Source organism: Cherax quadricarinatus, chromosome 88 (genome assembly GCF_038502225.1).
Source record: "Cherax quadricarinatus isolate ZL_2023a chromosome 88, ASM3850222v1, whole genome shotgun sequence".
Classification (NCBI taxonomy): Eukaryota; Metazoa; Arthropoda; class Malacostraca; order Decapoda; family Parastacidae; genus Cherax; species Cherax quadricarinatus.
Window position 1 is genome coordinate 14311707 of NC_091379.1, and position 19980 is coordinate 14331686.

General features: G+C 39.0%; 1 protein-coding gene across 1 annotated transcript in view; it reads left to right on the forward strand.

Moving 5' to 3' along the window:
* The window catches only part of LOC128698479 (NFX1-type zinc finger-containing protein 1), a gene marked incomplete at its 3' end in the record, with an annotated part of 178221 nt that overhangs the window by 83069 nt on the left and 75172 nt on the right, over nt 1-19980 (forward strand). Inside the window, 1 exon segment of the mRNA XM_070103995.1 lies at nt 12829-12931. Coding sequence (XP_069960096.1) covers nt 12829-12931 — 103 coding nt within the window.

The following is a 19980-nucleotide window of genomic DNA, read 5'->3' on the forward strand; positions in this document are numbered from 1 at the left end:
TGCTTCGTGAGGCAGATACAACGAGATGAACACCTCCCATTTCATCATTAATCCTTGATAAATTAGACACATAGGCAACATTTGGGTATCCTCAATAAATATGCAAAACTTGGGTATCCTCAATAAAGATACCCAAGTGTTGCATATGTGTCTAATTTATCAACTTGTCGGTTCTCTGAATCATTCGTCTACATCATTAATTCTTACTGGTGATTGTTTTTTTTGAATTGTATACAGTCCACATAATTTTAATTTACCAGAGTAGCTTTAAGTGCATAGAGTTTTTACATAGTGTGAGACGGACATGGGGAACATCAAAGAGTGATTTGGAATTCATTACCAGTAAATACTATAGTAACCCAGTCTGAACATCAATTTAAGACTCTTCCCAAATAAATTATTAATTTAATGTTAGATCTAGCTTTTTGTAAGCGGTGAAGGAGTGGGCATCGAGGGAGTAACAGTTCTGTGACCTACTGTGACTAAGTCCCACTTATCTCACCCAAATTGCTTGCATGTAATAATTCAGGTAATACCCTGTAAATCTTATGCAGGTAATTTCTCACACATCCCATATAAAAATCTCTGGAAGGGTTCTAAGAAGCAAGATTGCAAACCACCTAGATACCCATCAGTTACACAACCCAGGGCGACACGGGTTTAGAGTAGGTCGCTCCTGCCTGTCCCACCTACTGGACCACTATGACTTAAAGGATAAACAAAATGCAGATGTAGTATACACAGATTTTGCGAAAGCCTTCAACAAGTGCAACTACGGTTAAATAGCACACAAAATGCATTATAAAGGAATAATAGAAAAGTTGGTAGATGGATCTATAACTTCCAAACAAATAGAGCACAAAGAGTAGTAATAAACAGAGTAAAGACTGAGGCAACTATGATGAAAAGCTTTGTTCCACAAGGCACAGTACTTGCTCCTATTTTGTTCCTCATCCTATCGGACATAGAGAGGGATATAAGCAGATGACACACCCGAATTTGCATGACAGTGTCCTCCATTGAAGACACCGCAAGACTCCAGGCAGACATCAACCAAATCTTTAAATGAGCTGCAGAAAACAATATGAAGTTCAGTGATGAAAAATTTCAACTTTTTAAAAAATTTTTTTGAATTAATTAAATTGCAAGTTTACTATGTCGTTGATGTATTGTAGTTTACAGTGAGGGTTTACAATGATTTGTAGTGCAAAGAGAGCCACTATCATGCCTTGGCATTACGGGCAGTCTAAACCTAATAGATTACTGATTACTTAACACTAGATGTACAAAACATAGTTTGATCAGATTGCATTAGTTTTATAATAGGTTATACATCTATTAACCCTTAAACTGTCCACATGTAGATCTACATTCATGTGCGGTGGGCTCCGAATGTAGATCAGCGCTTTATTTTTCATTCCTTTTAATTTGGCATGATAGGCCTGATTCGCCTAGACATGAAAGAATTGGTCTGTGCACTCAGTGTGCGCACTGTGGAAAAAATCGGGAACCACTTAGTACCCTGTGGGAGCACCAGTTCAACTGAGCGCCAGCTAGAGCAAATAGTGTGGCAAATACCAGTGATTCACTGATGTTATGTCATATAAACACTCACATTTTAAGAGGAAAGTAAAAATAGATTAGATAAATGCATGAGTGGGTGTGGGTGGGTGTGAGTTGGACCTGACTAGCTTGTGCTACTAGGTCAAATGTCATGCTCCTTCTTTCAGTGGATGTGAAATGACTAGCTGGGTCATTGGTCTAAGCCAGGGGGGTGACATGGACCTGCCTTGCATGGGCCAGTAGACCTTTATCTGTCGATATCTTTGTCTATCTGTCTATATCACTGTATCTGTATCTCTGTCTGCATGTCTGTCTCTCACATGTGCTCATAAATACAGTTATTATACATAATGTGAATTACCTAGGATAACCCAAAAATTCCAGGCCAAGTGCTATAGTGTTTGTAGATACAAGACATGAATAAACATGATGCAAATCATAGCATTGTCACTTGCTCAGCAATCAGGGAGCAGCCCATACACCACAAACCAACAGGTTTACTCGCCGCTCCCTGAGACAGAGACAAGCAGATGGAAAGACAGACACACACAGGCAGACAGAAAGACAGATAAGCAGAACTAGACAGACATGAGCAGAGCTAGACAGACAGACAGATAGATAGACAGACAGACACAGATAGATGTACAGATAGACAGATGTTCAGATAGACAGACTGACAGACAGACATACAGAGACATGTTTGTGTGCAAGAGTAAAAACATACAAAGGCAAGGTTCCCCCATCCAGCAGCACACATTCATCAAATGTCACTTGTTATCTGACACTTGTCATAACACCAGATGTACAGATAGACAACAGATAGATGTACAGATAGACAGACAGATAGACAGGCAGACAGACAGACTGAGAGACAGACATACAAAGAGTAAAAACATATGAAGGCAAGGTTTGCTTCAGCAGGGCACATTCATCAAATGTCAGCTGTCTAAAAGATTGCTGGGACCTATAAATACTTTGTATATATTTCTACACAATAGTAAATGACCAGGGCAGGTGAAGATGTTCACCTGTCAGTGTGATTGTTACAATTTGAGTACTATTTCAGTACATAATATTAGTGTCAGAATAAAAATTGACTATGAAATCACAATAACTACTATAAATTGTAATTATCAGAACATAAAAATTATTATTAAAATAAAAACAAGAAAAAAAAAAGGTAAATTGGCAACACTTCTGCAAGCAGCAGGACTGGATGTTGCCATCAGGTGAGCATCCAGAGCCAATTTTGTGGTTTAATATCTTGGTAAGTGCTGGTCCTAAATTTTTTTTTTTTTGGTCTTATACCACACATAAAATTGCCCTCTTTAATTTAAAAACAAAAACTATTTTTTTAATCCTTCAAATTATTTGGAGCACAATGCAGGTGAATGTAGATCTACGTTTGGACAGTTTAAAGGTTAAATATATGTTATTCAACATTTACATTAGGTTAAAATGTGAGAATTTATTGTACTTTGAGCATTTGCTTATGGGGTTCTGAGGCTAGGGGAGTAACACAGTGAGCAATCATATTTTGAGGTGGTGGAGAGTGGTTTGGTACCTTTGTAGGGAAAGTTAAATACTGTGTATTTAGTTTAGGGTGAGTAGGTGGTTTTTAAGAAGAGTCTTGAATTGATGTACAGACAGGGTTCCTTTGGTAATCACTGGTAATGAATTCCAAATTTTTGGGCCCTTTAACCCTTTGACTGTTTTGGTCGTATTTATACATCTTACGAGGTACCGTGTTTGACGTATATATACAGTGGTGCCATTACTGACCGAATTTGTTCCCATAAGAAATATTGTGAAGTATATTAGTCCATTTCAGACCCCCAAACATACACATACAAACGCACTTACATAAATACACTTACATAATTGGTCGCATTCGGAGGTAATCGTTATGCGGGGGTCCACTGTACTCATAAATTCTAGCAGCGACAAAGCAAGCAGGAGAAAGCTGGTAGGCCCACATGTGAGAGAATGGGTCTGTGTTGTCATTGTGCACCATATGAAAAAAATCCTGGTGCACGCAGTGCATAATATATATATATACATATATATATATATACATATATTTTTTTTTTTATTATCACACTGGCCGATTCCCACCAAGGCAGGGTGGCCCGAAAAAGAGAAACTTTCACCATCATTCACTCCATCACTGTCTTGCCAGAAGGGTGCTTTACACTACAGTTTTTAAACTGCAACATTAACACCCCTCCTTCAGAGTGCAGGCACTGTACTTACCATCTCCAGGACTCAAGTCCGGCCTGCCGGTTTCCTTGAACCCCTTCATAAATGTTACTTTGCTCACACTCCAACAGCACGTCAAGTATTAAAAACCATTTGTCTCCATTCACTCCTATCAAACACGCTCACGCATGCCTGCTGGAAGTCCAAGCCCCTCGCACACAAAACCTCCTTTACCCCCTCCCTCCAACCTTTCCTAGGCCGACCCCTACCCCACCTTCCTTCCACTACAGACTGATACACTCTTGAAGTCATTCTGTTTCGCTCCATTCTCTCTACATGTCTGAACCACCTCAACACCCCTTCCTCAGTCCTCTGGACAACAGTTTTGGTAATCCCACACCTCCTCCTAATTTCCAAACTACGAATTCTGTGCATTATATTCACACCACACATTGCCCTCAGACATGACATCTCCACTGCCTCCAGCCTTCTCCTCGCTGCAACATTCATTACCCATGCTTCACACCCATATAAGAGCGTTGGTAAAACTATACTCTCATACATTCCCCTCTTTGCCTCCAAGGACAAAGTTCTTTGTCTCCACAGACTCCTAAGTGCACCACTCACCCTTTTCCCCTCATCAATTCTATGATTTACCTCATCTTTCATAGACCCATCCGCTGACACGTCCACTCCCAAATATCTGAATACATTCACCTCCTCCATACTCTCTCCCTCCAATCTGATATCCCATCTTTCATCACCTAATCTTTTTGTTATCCTCATAACCTTACTCTTTCCTGTATTCACTTTTAATTTTCTTCTTTTGCACACCCTACCAAATTCATATATATATATATATATATATATACATGTATATATATATGCATATAAATATATATATATATATATATATATATATATTGTATATATGTATATATATATATTGTATATATGTATATATATACAGTATATATATATATATATATATATATACAGTGGACCCCCGGTTAACAAACTTTTTTCATTCCAGTAGTATGTTCAGGTGCCAGTACTGACCGAATTTTTTCCCATAAGGAATATTGTGAAGTAGATTAGTCCATTTCAGACCCCCAAACATACACGTACAAACGCACTTACATAAATACACTTACATAATTGGTCGCATTTGGAGGTGATCGTTAAGCGGGGGTCCACTGTATATATACATATACATATATATATATATATATATATATATATATATATATATATATATATATATATACATATATATATATATATATATATATATATGTATATATATATATATATATGTATATATATATAAAGTGGACCCCCGCATAGCGAACTTAATCCGTGCAAGAGGGCTGGTCGTTATGCGAAATGTTCGCTATGCGAATTAATTTTCCCCATAAGAAATAATGGAAATAAAATTAATCCGTGCAAGACACCCAAAAGTATGAAAAAAAATTTTTTTTACCACAAAAAAATGTTAATTTTAGTACACACAAACTGAAAAAGGCATGCACAATTACATGACACTTACTTTTATTGAAGATCTGGTGATGATTGATGGGATGGGAGGAGGGGAGAGAGAGTGTTAGTGTTTAGAAGGGGAATCCCCTTCCATTAGGACTTGAGGTAGCAAGTCCTTTTCTGGGGTTACTTCCCTTCTTCTTTTAATGCCACTAGGACCAGCTTCAGAGTCACTGGACTTCTTTCGCACAACATATCTGTCCATAGTGGCCTGTACCTCTCGTTCCTTTATGATTTGTCTAAAGTGGTTCACAACAGTGTCATTGTAACAGTCACCAGCATGGCTTGCAATAGCTGTGTGAGGGTGATTTTCATCAAAAAAGGTTTGCACTTCAAGCCATTTTGCACACATTTCCTTAATCTTTGAAGTAGGCAATTCCTTCAATTTCTCTCTCCCCTCCTTTGAACCAGTTTCCCCAGGTCTGGCCTCTTGCTCTTGAAGTTGATCTATCAGCTCATCAGTGGTTAGTTCTTCATTGTCCTCCTCCACCAACTCTTCCACATCCTCCCCACTAACCTCCAACCCCAAGGACTTCCCCAATTCCACAATTGATTCCTCAACTGGTATACTACTCCTCTCAGGGTTAGCCTCAAACCCTTCAAAATCCCTTTTGTCTACACATTCTGGCCACAGTTTCTTCCAAGCAGAGTTCAAGGTTCTCTTAGTCACTCCCTCCCAAGCCTTACCTATAAGGTTTACACAATTGAGGATATTAAAGTGATCCTTCCAAAACTCTTTTAGAGTCAATCGAGTGTCTGTGGTCACTTCAAAGCACTTTTGAAACAGAGCTTTTGTGTACAGTTTCTTGAAGTTGGAAATGACCTGCTGGTCCATGGGCTGCAGGAGAGGAGTGGTATTAGGAGGCAAAAACTTCACCTTAATGAAGCTCATGTCCCCATAAAGTCGCTCTGCCACGTCTGTAGGATGACCAGGGGCATTGTCTAACACCAGGAGGCACTTAAGGTCTAATTTCTTTTCAGTTAGGTAATCTTTCACATTGGGGGCAAATGCATGGTGTAACCAGTTATAGAAAAATTCCCTAGTGACCCATGCCTTACTGTTTGCCCTCCACAGCACACACAAATTATCCTTGAGGACATTCTTTTGCCTGAACGCTCTGGGAGTTTCAGAGTGATACACTAATAAAGGCTTAACTTTGCAATCACCACTAGCATTGGCACACATCAACAAAGTAAGCCTGTCTTTCATAGGCTTATGTCCTGGGAGTGCCTTTTCCTCCTGAGTAATGTAGGTCCTGCTTGGCATTTTCTTCCAGAACAGGCCTGTTTCATCACAATTAAACACTTGTTCAGGTTCCAGTCCTTCAGTTTCTATGTACTCCTTGAATTCATGCACATATTTTTCAGCCGCTTTGTGGTCCGAACTGGCAGCCTCACCATGCCGTATCACACTATGGATGCCACTACGCTTCTTAAATCTCTCAAACCAACCTTTGCTGGCCTTAAATTCACTCACATCATCACTAGTTGCAGGCATTTTTTTGATTAAATCGTCATGCAACTTCCTAGCCTTTTCACATATGATCGCTTGAGAGACGCTATCTCCTGCTAGCTGTTTTTCATTTATCCACACCAATAAGAGTCTCTCAACATCTTCCATCACTTGCGATCTTTGTTTCGAAAACACAGTTAAACCTTTGGCAACAACAGCTTCCTTGATTGCCGTTTTCTTGCCCACAATAGAAGCGATGGTTGATTTTGGTTTCTTGTACAACCTGACCAGGTCGGTGATACGTACTCCACTTTCATACTTATCAATGATCTCTTTCTTCATTTCAATGGGTATTCTTACCCTTTGAGGTGTAGGGTTGGCACTAGAAGCTTTCTTGGGGCCCATGGTCACTTATTTTCCACAAACAGCACCGAAAACACTGTAATAATACGAAATATTCCGAGTGTATGCTTGAATGTTACCGCGGAGGCTGGCTGGTAAACAATGGGACGGGCGGCACATGTGAGGCTGGCTGAGGGCGCACATTGGACGCGTCTCGGACGAAGGTCGCTGAGCGGGTTTTTGTCCACTATGCGGGGCGAAATTTTAGCGAACAAAGCGTTCGCTATGCAGATTGTTTGCTATGCAAGGCGTTCGCTATGCGGGGGTCCACTGTATATATATATATATATATATATATATATATATATATAATATATAATATATATATATATATATATATATATATTATATATATATTATATATATATATATATATATATATATATATATATATATATATATATATATATTATATATATATATATATATATATATATTATATATATTATATATATTATATATATATTATATATATTATATTCAGTCATCCTGCCAGATGACTGTGAAACAAAAACCTGTAACTGTTTTGCATGATGGTAGGATTGCTGGTTTCTTTTTCTGTCTCATAAACACGCTAGATAACAGGGATATCTTGCTACTCCTACTTACACTTTGGTCACACTTCACAGACACGCACATGCATATATATATACATACATCTAGGTTTTTCTCCTTTTTCTAAATAGCTCTTGTTCTTCTTTATTTCTTCTATTGTCCATGGGGAAGTGGAAAAGAATCTTTCCTCCGTAAGCCATGCGTGTCGTATGAGGCGACTAAAATGCCGGGAGCAATGGGCTAGTAACCCCTTCTCCTGTAGACATTTACTAAAAAAGAGAAGAAGAAAAACTTTATAAAACTGGGATGCTTAAATGTGCGTGGATGTAGTGCGGATGACAAGAAACAGATGATTGCTGATGTTATGAATGAAAAGAAGTTGGATGTCCTGGCCCTAAGCAAAACAAAGCTGAAGGGGGTAGGAGAGTTTCAGTGGGGGGAAATAAATGGGATTAAATCTGGAGTATCTGAGAGAGTTAGAGCAAAGGAAGGGGTAGCAGTAATGTTAAATGATCAGTTATGGAAGGAGAAAAGAGAATATGAATGTGTAAATTCAAGAATTATGTGGATTAAAGTAAAGGTTGGATGCGAGAAGTGGGTCATAATAAGCGTGTATGCACCTGGAGAAAAGAGGAATGCAGAGGAGAGAGAGAGATTTTGGGAGATGTTAAGTGAATGTATAGGAGCCTTTGAACCAAGTGAGAGAGTAATTGTGGTAGGGGACCTGAATGCTAAAGTAGGAGAAACTTTTAGAGAGGGTGTGGTAGGTAAGTTTGGGGTGCCAGGTGTAAATGATAATGGGAGCCCTTTGATTGAACTTTGTATAGAAAGGGGATTAGTTATAGGTAATACATATTTTAAGAAAAAGAGGATAAATAAGTATACAAGATATGATGTAGGGCGAAATGACAGTAGTTTGTTGGATTATGTATTGGTAGATAAAAGACTGTTGAGTAGACTTCAGGATGTACATGTTTATAGAGGGGCCACAGATATATCAGATCACTTTCTAGTTGTAGCTACACTGAGAGTAAAAGGTAGATGGGATACAAGGAGAATAGAAGCATCAGGGAAGAGAGAGGTGAAGGTTTATAAACTAAAAAAGGAGGCAGTTAGGGTAAGATATAAACAGCTATTGGACGATAGATGGGCTAATAAGAGCATAGGCAATGGGGTCGAAGAGGTATGGGGTAGGTTTAAAAATGTAGTGTTAGAGTGTTCAGCAGAAGATTGTGGTTACAGGAAAGTGGATGCAGGAGGGAAGAGGAGCGATTGGTGGAATGATGATGTAAAGAGAGTAGTTAGGGAGAAAAAGTTAGCATATGAGAAGTTTTTACAAAGTAGAAGTGATGCAAGGAGGGAAGAGTATATGGAGAAAAAGAGAGAGGTTAAGAGAGTGGTGAAGCAATGTAAAAAGAGAGCAAATGAGAGAGTGGGTGAGATGTTATCAACAAATTTTGTTGAAAATAAGAAAAAGTTTTGGAGTGAGATTAACAAGTTAAGAAAGCCTAGAGAACAAATGGATTTGTCAGTTAAAAATAGGAGAGGAGAGTTATTAAATGGAGAGTTAGAGGTATTGGGAAGATGGAGGGAATATTTTGAGGAATTGTTAAATGTTGATGAAGATAGGGAAGCTGTGATTTCGTGTATAGGGCAAGGAGGAATAACATCTTGTAGGAGTGAGGAAGAGCCAGTTGTGAGTGTGGGGGAAGTTCGTGAGGCAGCAGGTAAAATGAAAGGGGGTAAGGCAGCTGGGATTGATGGGATAAAGATAGAAATGTTAAAAGCAGGTGGGGATATAGTTTTGGAGTGGTTGGTGCAATTATTTAATAAATGTATGGAAGAGGGTAAGGTACCTAGGGATTGGCAGAGAGCATGCATAGTTCCTTTGTATAAAGGCAAAGGGGATAAAAGAGAGTGCAAAAATTATAGGGGGATAAGTCTGTTGAGTATACCTGGTAAAGTGTATGGTAGAGTTATAATTGAAAGAATTAAGAGTAAGACGGAAAATAGGATAGCAGATGAACAAGGAGGCTTTAGGAAAGGTAGGGGGTGTGTGGACCAGGTGTTTACAGTGAAACATATAAGTGAACAGTATTTAGATAAGGCTAAAGAGGTCTTTGTGGCATTTATGGATTTGGAAAAGGCGTATGACAGGGTGGATAGGGGGGCAATGTGGCAGATGTTGCAAGTGTATGGTGTAGGAGGTAGGTTACTGAAAGCAGTGAAGAGTTTTTACGAGGATAGTGAGGCTCAAGTTAGAGTATGTAGGAAAGAGGAAAATTTTTTCCCAGTAAAAGTAGGCCTTAGACAAGGATGTGTGATGTCACTGTGGTTGTTTAATATATTTATAGATGGGGTTGTAAGAGAAGTAAATGCGAGGGTCTTGGCAAGAGGCGTGGAGTTAAAAGATAAAGAATCACACACAAAGTGGGAGTTGTCACAGCTGCTCTTTGCTGATGACACTGTGCTCTTGGGAGATTCTGAAGAGAAGTTGCAGAGATTGGTGGATGAATTTGGTAGGGTGTGCAAAAGAAGAAAATTAAAGGTGAATACAGGAAAGAGTAAGGTTATGAGGATAACAAAAAGATTAGGTGATGAAAGATTGAATATCAGATTGGAGGGAGAGAGTATGGAGGAGGTGAACGTATTCAGATATTTGGGAGTGGACGTGTCAGCAGATGGGTCTATGAAAGATGAGGTGAATCATAGAATTGATGAGGGAAAAAGAGTGAGTGGTGCACTTAGGAGTCTGTGGAGACAAAGAACTTTGTCCTTGGAGGCAAAGAGGGGAATGTATGAGAGTATAGTTTTACCAACGCTCTTATATGGGTGTGAAGCATGGGTGATGAATGTTGCAGCGAGGAGAAGACTGGAGGCAGTGGAGATGTCATGTCTGAGGGCAATGTGTGGTGTGAATATAATGCAAAGAATTCGTAGTTTGGAAGTTAGGAGGAGGTGCGGGATTACCAAAACTGTTGTCCACAGGGCTGAGGAAGGGTTGTTGAGGTGGTTCAGACATGTAGAGAGAATGTAGCGAAACAGAATGACTTCAAGAGTGTATCAGTCTGTAGTGGAAGGAAGGCGGGGTAGGGGTCGGCCTAGGAAAGGTTGGAGGGAGGGGGTAAAGGAGGTTTTGTGTGCGAGGGGCTTGGACTTCCAGCAGGCATGCGTGAGCGTGTTTGATAGGAGTGAATGGAGACAAATGGTGTTTAATACTTGACATGCTGTTGGAGTGTGAGCAAAGTAACATTTATGAAGGGATTCAGGGAAACCGGCAGGCCGGACTTGAGTCCTGGAGATGGGAAGTACAGTGCCTGCACTCTGAAGGAGGGGTGTTAATGTTGCAGTTTAAAAACTGTAGTGTAAAGCACCCTTCTGGCAAGACAGTGATGGAGTGAATGATGGTGAAAGTTTTTCTTTTTCGGGCCACCCTGCCTTGGTGGGAATCGGCCAGTGTGATAATAAAAATAAATATATATATAATGTATATATATATGCATATATATATATATATATATATATATATATATATATATATATATATATATATATATATATATATATATATATATATATATATATATATATATATATATGCATATATATATATATATATATATATATATATATATATATATATATATATATATATATATATATATATAACATATATATATATATATATATATACAGTGGACCCCCGGTTAACGATTTTAATCCGTGCAAGAGGGCTCATCGTTATGCGAAATAATCGTTATGCGAATGAATTTTCCCCATAAGAAATAATGGAAATAAAATTAATCCGTGCAAGACGCCCAAAAGTATGAAAAAATTTTTTTTTTACCACATGAAATGTTAATTTTAATACACACAAACTGAAAAAGGCATGCACAATTACATGACACTTACTTTTATTGAAGATCTGGTTATGATTGATGGGATGGGAGGAGGGGAGAGCATTATCTTCTTACTGTTTAGAAGGGGAATCCCCTTCCATTATGACTTGAGGTAGCAAGTCCTTTTCCGGGGTTACTTCCCTTCTTCTTTTAATGCCACTAGGACCAGCTTGAGAGTCAGTGGACCTCTGTCGCACAACAAATCTGTCCATAGAGCTCTGTACCTCCCGTTCCTTTACGATTTGTCTAAAATGGGCCACAACATTGTCATTGAAATAGTCACCAGCACGGCTTGCAACAGCTGTGTCAGGGTGATTTTCATCTATAAAGGTTTGCAGTTCAACCCACTGTGCACACATTTCCTTAATCTTTGAAGTAGGCACAATGGATTCCACAACTGGCATAGGCTTCTCAGGGTTAGCCCCAAACCCTTCAAAATCTTTCTTAATTTCCATACTAATTCTCACCCTTTTTACCACAGGGTTGGCACTAGAAGCTTTCTTGGGGCCCATGGTCACTTATTTTCCAGAAACAGCACCGAAAACACTGTAATAATACGAAATATTCCGAGTGTATGCTTGGATGTTACCGCGGAGGCTGGCTGGTAAACAATGGGACGGCCGGCACATGTGAGGCTGGCTGAGGGCACATTGGACGCGTCTCGGACGAAAATCGGTAAGCGGGTTTTTAATCGGTATGCGCGGCAAAAATTTTGCGATAAAAGTAATCGGTATGCGGAAAAATCGCTATGTGATGCCATCGTTATGCGGGGGTCCACTGTATATATATATATACGTATATACGTATATATATATATATATATATACGTATATATATATATATATATATATATATATATATATATATATATGTATATAATATATATATATATATATATATATATATATATATATATATATAAAAAGGTATGCCCAGTCCATTATGTTATCCCTTACCTCATATTTTAAAGTGTGTATTACCCCATTATTTGCTCATACAAAGAGTTTTGAGTTCTGCAATTTTCTCCTTAGTTCCTAGTTTAAATACTGCATACTATTGGCTTCCTTTTGTGGTTAACCATATTTTACTACATTATATATGCACTTCATAAAAGAAATAAAATATGCGTATTTGCAGCAGTCTTATTTTTCTGCTTCATAATATTTTTAATAATAATAATGCATCAGTCAAATAATAATATTGTCATGTTCTTCCCAGGTGACCATCAGCAGCTGCAGCCTAGTGCAACAGTATATGAACTTGCTAAAAAGTTTAACCTAGAGACATCGCTTTTTGAGCGCATGATAAAAAATAAGATTGGGCAAGTATTTTCATTTTTCTTTGGTAAACTTAAGTGCATGAATATGAACTCTGGCATGAACCACTGAAAAGCGTGCATCACATCATCAGCAGTGGCTACTTTACCATTTGACTGGTAGATATTGTTGGGCTTTCAACCCAGATGAAAGAGGAACAAATCACAGATCATACACAAATAACTCAGACTTAGTAAAAAGAAACTTATGATGAAATTTCAGTCCAACCAGAACCATTAACTGGTTACACAGTGTGTGCCTAGATAATGGTGCAATTCGGACCAAAACATCATCAATAGTATATCCTTTGTGCAGCTTATTTGTGTATAATTACAGGCACATTATTGTTCCTTTTTATTCTTTAAATCATATATCAAATCAAGCTGAGGAACTCCTGGGATCATCACAACTTCAGAATAAAGTGTTCATTGCTTCATATATAAGATATAAGCAGCAGGTCACAGTTTCACACTATCAACCTCTTTTCAGTATTACTAGTTCAACTTGTTCACAAAGTAATAAGTATTTCCTGACAATAATCTAGATTTGGTGATGTGGAATATACAGTTGATTTCATCTGTTATTGTCTATTACTTGGTGCTCAAGATGATTAAACCTATTAATGACTATAATACTATGCCAGCCAAATGTTAATGTTTCACATAAATTATGGGTACCTGAGAACAAGAATCTATCTTTCCTATACATGTATATATACAGCACAATAATATAAAATACTGCTTGTTGTACTAGCACACCAAACAGGGACTAGAATGAAATTAGCCTAGAGTCATCTACACCATCGTACGTCCTTGGGTAGTGAGTACAACATCCAGTTCCGCTGAATGCGCTACTCTTAAGGATTGTATGGTCCAGTGGATTAAGGCATCATGAGTTTTTGCCCATCATGAGGCAGGCCAAAGTAGCATGGGTTCAAGTCCTTGGCTAGTCGGAATGTTGCTATTGATCAATACCACTTGTTCGTGGGCACAATAATATAAAATACTGCTCGTTGTACTAGTACACCAAACAGGGACTAGAATGAAATTAGCCTAGAATCATCCACACCATTGTATGTCCTTGGGTAGCGAGTACAACATCCAGTTCTGCTGGATGCACTACTCTTAACCCTTTCAGGGTTTCTGACGTACTAGTACAGCTTACGCACCAGGGTTATTGACATACTAGTACGCCTAAATTCTAGTGCCCTCAAATCTAGTTAGAGAAAGCTGGTAGGCCTACATATGAAAGAATGGGTTTATGTGGTCAGTGTGCTGCAGTATAAAAAAAATCCTGCAGCACACTGTGTGTAATGAGAAAAAAAATCCTGCAGCACCCTGTGTGTAATGAGAAAAAAAAACTTTGACCGTGTTTTTGGTTTAAAACAGCAACTTTGCACTGTATTTTCGTATGGTATTTATGGTTGTATTCTAGTTTTTCTGGTCTCATTTTATGGAATGGAAGACATATTACAGAAATTGAGACAATTTTGATTGGTTTCACAATGAAAGGCACCTTGAAATTGAGCTCAAATTAGCAGAAATGTTTGATTTTTGCCAAAGTTCAAAAGTAAACAAATCATGCCATGCATCCAATACACGTCAACTGGTGAATCTAATATTCTTTTACAAGTGTGCTGATATTATTTATACCACTTCTACACTAATGCAGTAGTCTGCATAACAGTAAATCTTCTATTTTTTTGTGAGAATAAAAATTCAAACTGGAAAGCAAAAGAAATGTAAGAGGGGCATGGGAACATGACTAATGAACAGAGGAAATGTTATTTTAGTGCCAGGAATGTCTTTCTTGTTTATTCTGGACCCTGTTTGGAAATTGGCATCTTTTGAAATTTGTGTGAAATTGGCAAAATTGCTAATTTCTGACCACTTTATTGAATAGTTAAAATCGGTAAATGGGTGGTTTCTTTTACTCATTCAATAGAAAAAGTGGAGCTCTAGCGAAATAGTTATGATTTTTGTCAACTAGTACACTGGAATTAACCAAAAATAGGGCTCAAAGTGGGCAAAATCGCCGATGCGTAAACATTGTCGAGACTCAAATTTCACAGTTTTGGTGTCATTATGATCAGGAAAAGATTCTCTATCATTTCATAAGAAAAAATAATTTTTTTTTTCTGAAAATTTTCAACCTTGAAAACAAGTTTCGGAGAGGGCCTCTCGACCCTGAAAGGGTTAAGGATTGTATGGTCCAGTGGATTAAAGCGTCATGAGTATTCACCCACCATAAGGCAGGCCAAAGCAGCATGGGTTCGTGTCTTTGGCTAGTCACAGTGTTGTTATTGATCGATACCACTCGTTCGTGGGCACAATAAAATTTTTTTTTTTTTTTTTTCAACAAGTTGGTCGTCTCCCACCGAGGCAGGGTGACCCAAAAAAGAAAGAAAATCCCCAAAAATAAAATACTTTCAATAAAATATATATATATATATATATATATATATATATATATATATACACACCTACCATCCGACTTACGACCTGCTCGACTTACAACCACTGGACTTACAACCGTGTTTTGCATACCAGATTTCTGGGAAATAAACAACTGTTTGTGATGTACACAGTGTTTATCCTAAACCTTAGAGTATAAAGCACAGTACTAACAGCATAAAAAGTAATGTAAAAATGAAATACCAGAATAAAACAATAAAATAGAGGCATTACAAAAATGTGATGTTGATATTCAGTAGTAAGGTTCAACAGGATGAAGAGTTATGAGGATGTCTTATATACATATAATATGCAATAGTTTAGTTAGTTAGTTTAATATGTTTATTATGCACCCCATACTCATCCTGTGGGCGGTAGTCAAAAGATTACAGAGGTACATAATTGATCCAGGGACTGGACTCCAAAGTTTTGATAGCTGAGCAAGTTACAGAGGTAATTAACTCACAATTTACAAAGGTAATGAACTCACAATTTACAAAGGTAATGAACTCCAGGTAGGTCTGGCCACAATCATGACAAGTTACAAAGGTATTTACAGATTACAGAGGTACGTAATGGGTCCAGGGACTGGGCCCCCAAAGTTTTGATAGCTGAACTAGGTACAAAGGTAATGAGCTCACAAGTTACAAAGGTAATGAATTCTGTAAGAATGGTTACTTACGTTTATACATGGCTACAATCATGAACAAATTATAGTGTAATGAGCAATTCACACTTCCACACCCGGTCACAACTATAATGAGTTATTGGTGCAAATATTGATTGTTGAGTCACACACACACACACACACACACACACACACACACACACACACACACACACACACACACACACACACACACACACACACACACAGCCAGGAGCTAGGACTCGACCCCTGCAACCACAAATAGGTGAGTACACACACACACAGGAGCTCGGACTCGACCCCCGCAACCTCAACTAGGTGAGTACACACACACACACACACACACATACACACATACACACACACACACACACACACACACACGGGGCCAGGAGCTGAGTCTCGACCCCTGCAACCACAATTAGGTGAGTACACACACACACACACACACACACACACACACACACACACACACACACACACACACACACACTCCTGGCGGGGCCAGGAGCTCGGACTCGACCCCCGCAACCTCAACCTCAACTAGGTGAGTACACACACACATGCAACCATAAATAGGTGAGTACACACACAGACACACACAGACAGACACACATTCCACTATTTTTTCACAGTGGTTGTTCTGCACATTGTGATATCACCTGTTTACTGTGATATTATTGCATATTCTGTAACTTGCCATAATATGCAATAATATCACAGTAAACAGGTGATATCACAATGTGCAGAACAACCACTGTGAAAAAATGGTGGAATTTCAAGCACTTTCGTGACTTCACACATTATCAAGGAACTATAAAAATAAAACTTCAACAGGAAAGCATATAAGGCCAAGACTACACCTCACAGTCACGTCACAACATCTGACTCTATGAAACTGATATTCTACCCAAGCATTAAGATTTTTTATTTGTCTAAAGTGTGATTATATATATATATATATATATATATATATATATATATATATGTATATATGTATATGTATATATATATGTATATGTATATATATATGTATATGTATATATATATGTATTTTTTTATTTTTTTTTTATTATCACACTGGCCGATTCCCACCAAGGCAGGGTGGCCCGAAAAAGAAAAACTTTCACCATCATTCACTCCATCACTGTCTTGCCAGAAGGGTGCTTTACACTACAGTTTTTAAACTGCAACATTAACACCCCTCCTTCAGAGTGCATGCACTGTACTTCCCATCTCCAGGACTCAAGTCCGGCCTGCCGGTTTCCCTGAATCCCTTCATAAATGTTACTTTGCTCACACTCCAACAGCACGTCAAGTAATAAAAACCATTTGTCTCCATTCACTCCTATCAAACACGCTCATGCATGCCTGCTGGAAGTCCAAGCCCCTCGCACACAAAACCTCCTTTACCCCCTCCCTCCAACCTTTCCTAGGCCGACCCCTACCCCGCCTTCCTTCCACTACAGACTGATACACTCTTGAAGTCATTCTGTTTCGCTCCATTCTCTCTACATGTCCGAACCACCTCAACAACATATATATATGTATATATATATGTATATATATATACATATATATATACATATATATATGTATATATATATATGTATATATATATATGTATATATATATATGTATATATATATATATATATATATGCAAGGAATTCGCGAGAGCATGCGAAATATACACAAACACTGATCTCTGGCTGAAGGAGACTCGAACCTACGAACCTTAGGACAAGGTACGCAGTGCTTTACCAATCTACCCACACTGGACAATACCTTGGCGTGTAGCATGCGCTACACGTTTGATCCAAGGCAGCCAGCTTTCAGGGAGAAGGCTTACAGCTTTTCATCTCATCCCCTGCATGCATCAGCCTTACTAGAGATTTGAACAATGCAAGGAATTCGCGAGAGCATGCGAAATATACACAAACACTGATCTCTGGCTGAAGGAGACTCGAACCTACGAACCTTAGGACAAGGTACGCAGTGCTTTACCAATCTACCCACACTGGACAATACCTTGGCGTGTAGCATGCGCTACACGTTTGATCCAAGGCAGCCAGCTTTCAGGGAGAAGGCTTACAGCTTTTCATCTCATCCCCTGCATGCATCAGCATTACTAGAGATTTGAACAATGCAAGGAATTCGCGAGAGCATGCGAAATATACACAAACACTGATCTCTGGCTGAAGGAGACTCGAACCTACGAACCTTAGGACAAGGTACGCAGTGCTTTACCAATCTACCCACACTGGACAATACCTTGGCGTGTAGCATGCGCTACACGTTTGATCCAAGGCAGCCAGCTTTCAGGGAGAAGGCATGGCATGCAGGGGATGAGATGAAAAGCTGTAAGCCTTCTCCCTGAAAGCTGGCTGCCTTGGATCAAACGTGTAGCGCATGCTACACGCCAAGGTATTGTCCAGTGTGGGTAGATTGGTAAAGCACTGCGTACCTTGTCCTAAGGTTCGTAGGTTCGAGTCTCCTTCAGCCAGAGATCAGTGTTTGTGTATATTTCGCATGCTCTCGCGAATTCCTTGCATTGTTCAAATCTCTAGTAAGGCTGATGCATGCAGGGGATGAGATGAAAAGCTGTAAGCCTTCTCCCTGAAAGCTGGCTGCCTTGGATCAAACGTGTAGCGCATGCTACACGCCAAGGTATTGTCCAGTGTGGGTAGATTGGTAAAGCACTGCGTACCTTGTCCTAAGGTTCGTAGGTTTGAGTCTCCTTCAGCCAGAGATCAGTGTTTGTGTATATTTCGCATGCTCTCGCGAATTCCTTGCATTGTTCAAATCTCTAGTAAGGCTGATGCATGCAGGGGATGAGATGAAAAGCTGTAAGCCTTCTCCCTGAAAGCTGGCTGCCTTGGATCAAACGTGTAGCGCATGCTACACGCCAAGGTATTGTCCAGTGTGGGTAGATTGGTAAAGCACTGGGTACCTTGTCCTAAGGTTCGTAGGTTCGAGTCTCCTTCAGCCAGAGATCAGTGTTTGTGTATATTTCGCATGCTCTCGCGAATTCCTTGCATTATTCAAATCTCTAGTAAGGCTGATGCATGCAGGGGTTGAGATGAAAAGCTGTAAGCCTTCTCCCTGAAAGCTGGCTGCCTTGGATCAAACGTGTAGCGCATGCTACACGCCAAGGTATTGTCCAGTGTGGGTAGATTGGTAAAGCACTGCGTACCTTGTCCTAAGGTTCGTAGGTTCGAGTCTCCTTCAGCCAGAAATCAGTGTTTATATATATATATATATATATATATATATATATATATATATATATATATATATATATATATATGCAGAGGAATGCAGAGGAGAGAGAGAGATTTTGGGAGATGTTAAGTGAATGTATAGGAGCTTTTGAACCAAGTGAGAGAGTAATTGTGGTAGGGGATCTGAATGCTAAAGTAGGAGAAACTTTTAGAGAGGGTGTGGTAGGTAAGTTTGGGGTGCCAGGTGTAAATGATAATGGGAGCCCTTTGATTGAACTTTGTATAGAAAGGGGTTTAGTTATAGGTAATACATATTTTAAGAAAAAGAGGATAAGTAAGTATACAAGATATGATGTAGGGCAAAATGACAGTAGTTTGTTGGATTATGTATTGGTAGATAAAAGACTGTTGAGTAGACTTCAGGATGTACATGTTTATAGAGGGGCCACAGATATATCAGATCACTTTCTAGTTGTAGCTACACTGAGAGTAAAAGGTAGATGGGATACAAGGAGAATAGAAGCATCAAGGAAGAGAGAGGTGAAGGTTTATAAACTAAAAGAGGAGGCAGTTAGGGTAAGATATAAACAGCTATTGGAGGACAGATGGGCTAATGAGAGCATAGGCAATGGGGTCGAGGAGGTATGGGGTAGGTTTAAAAATGTAGTGTTAGTGTTCAGCAGAAGTTTGTGGTTACAGGAAAGTGGGTGCGGGAGGGAAGAGGAGCGA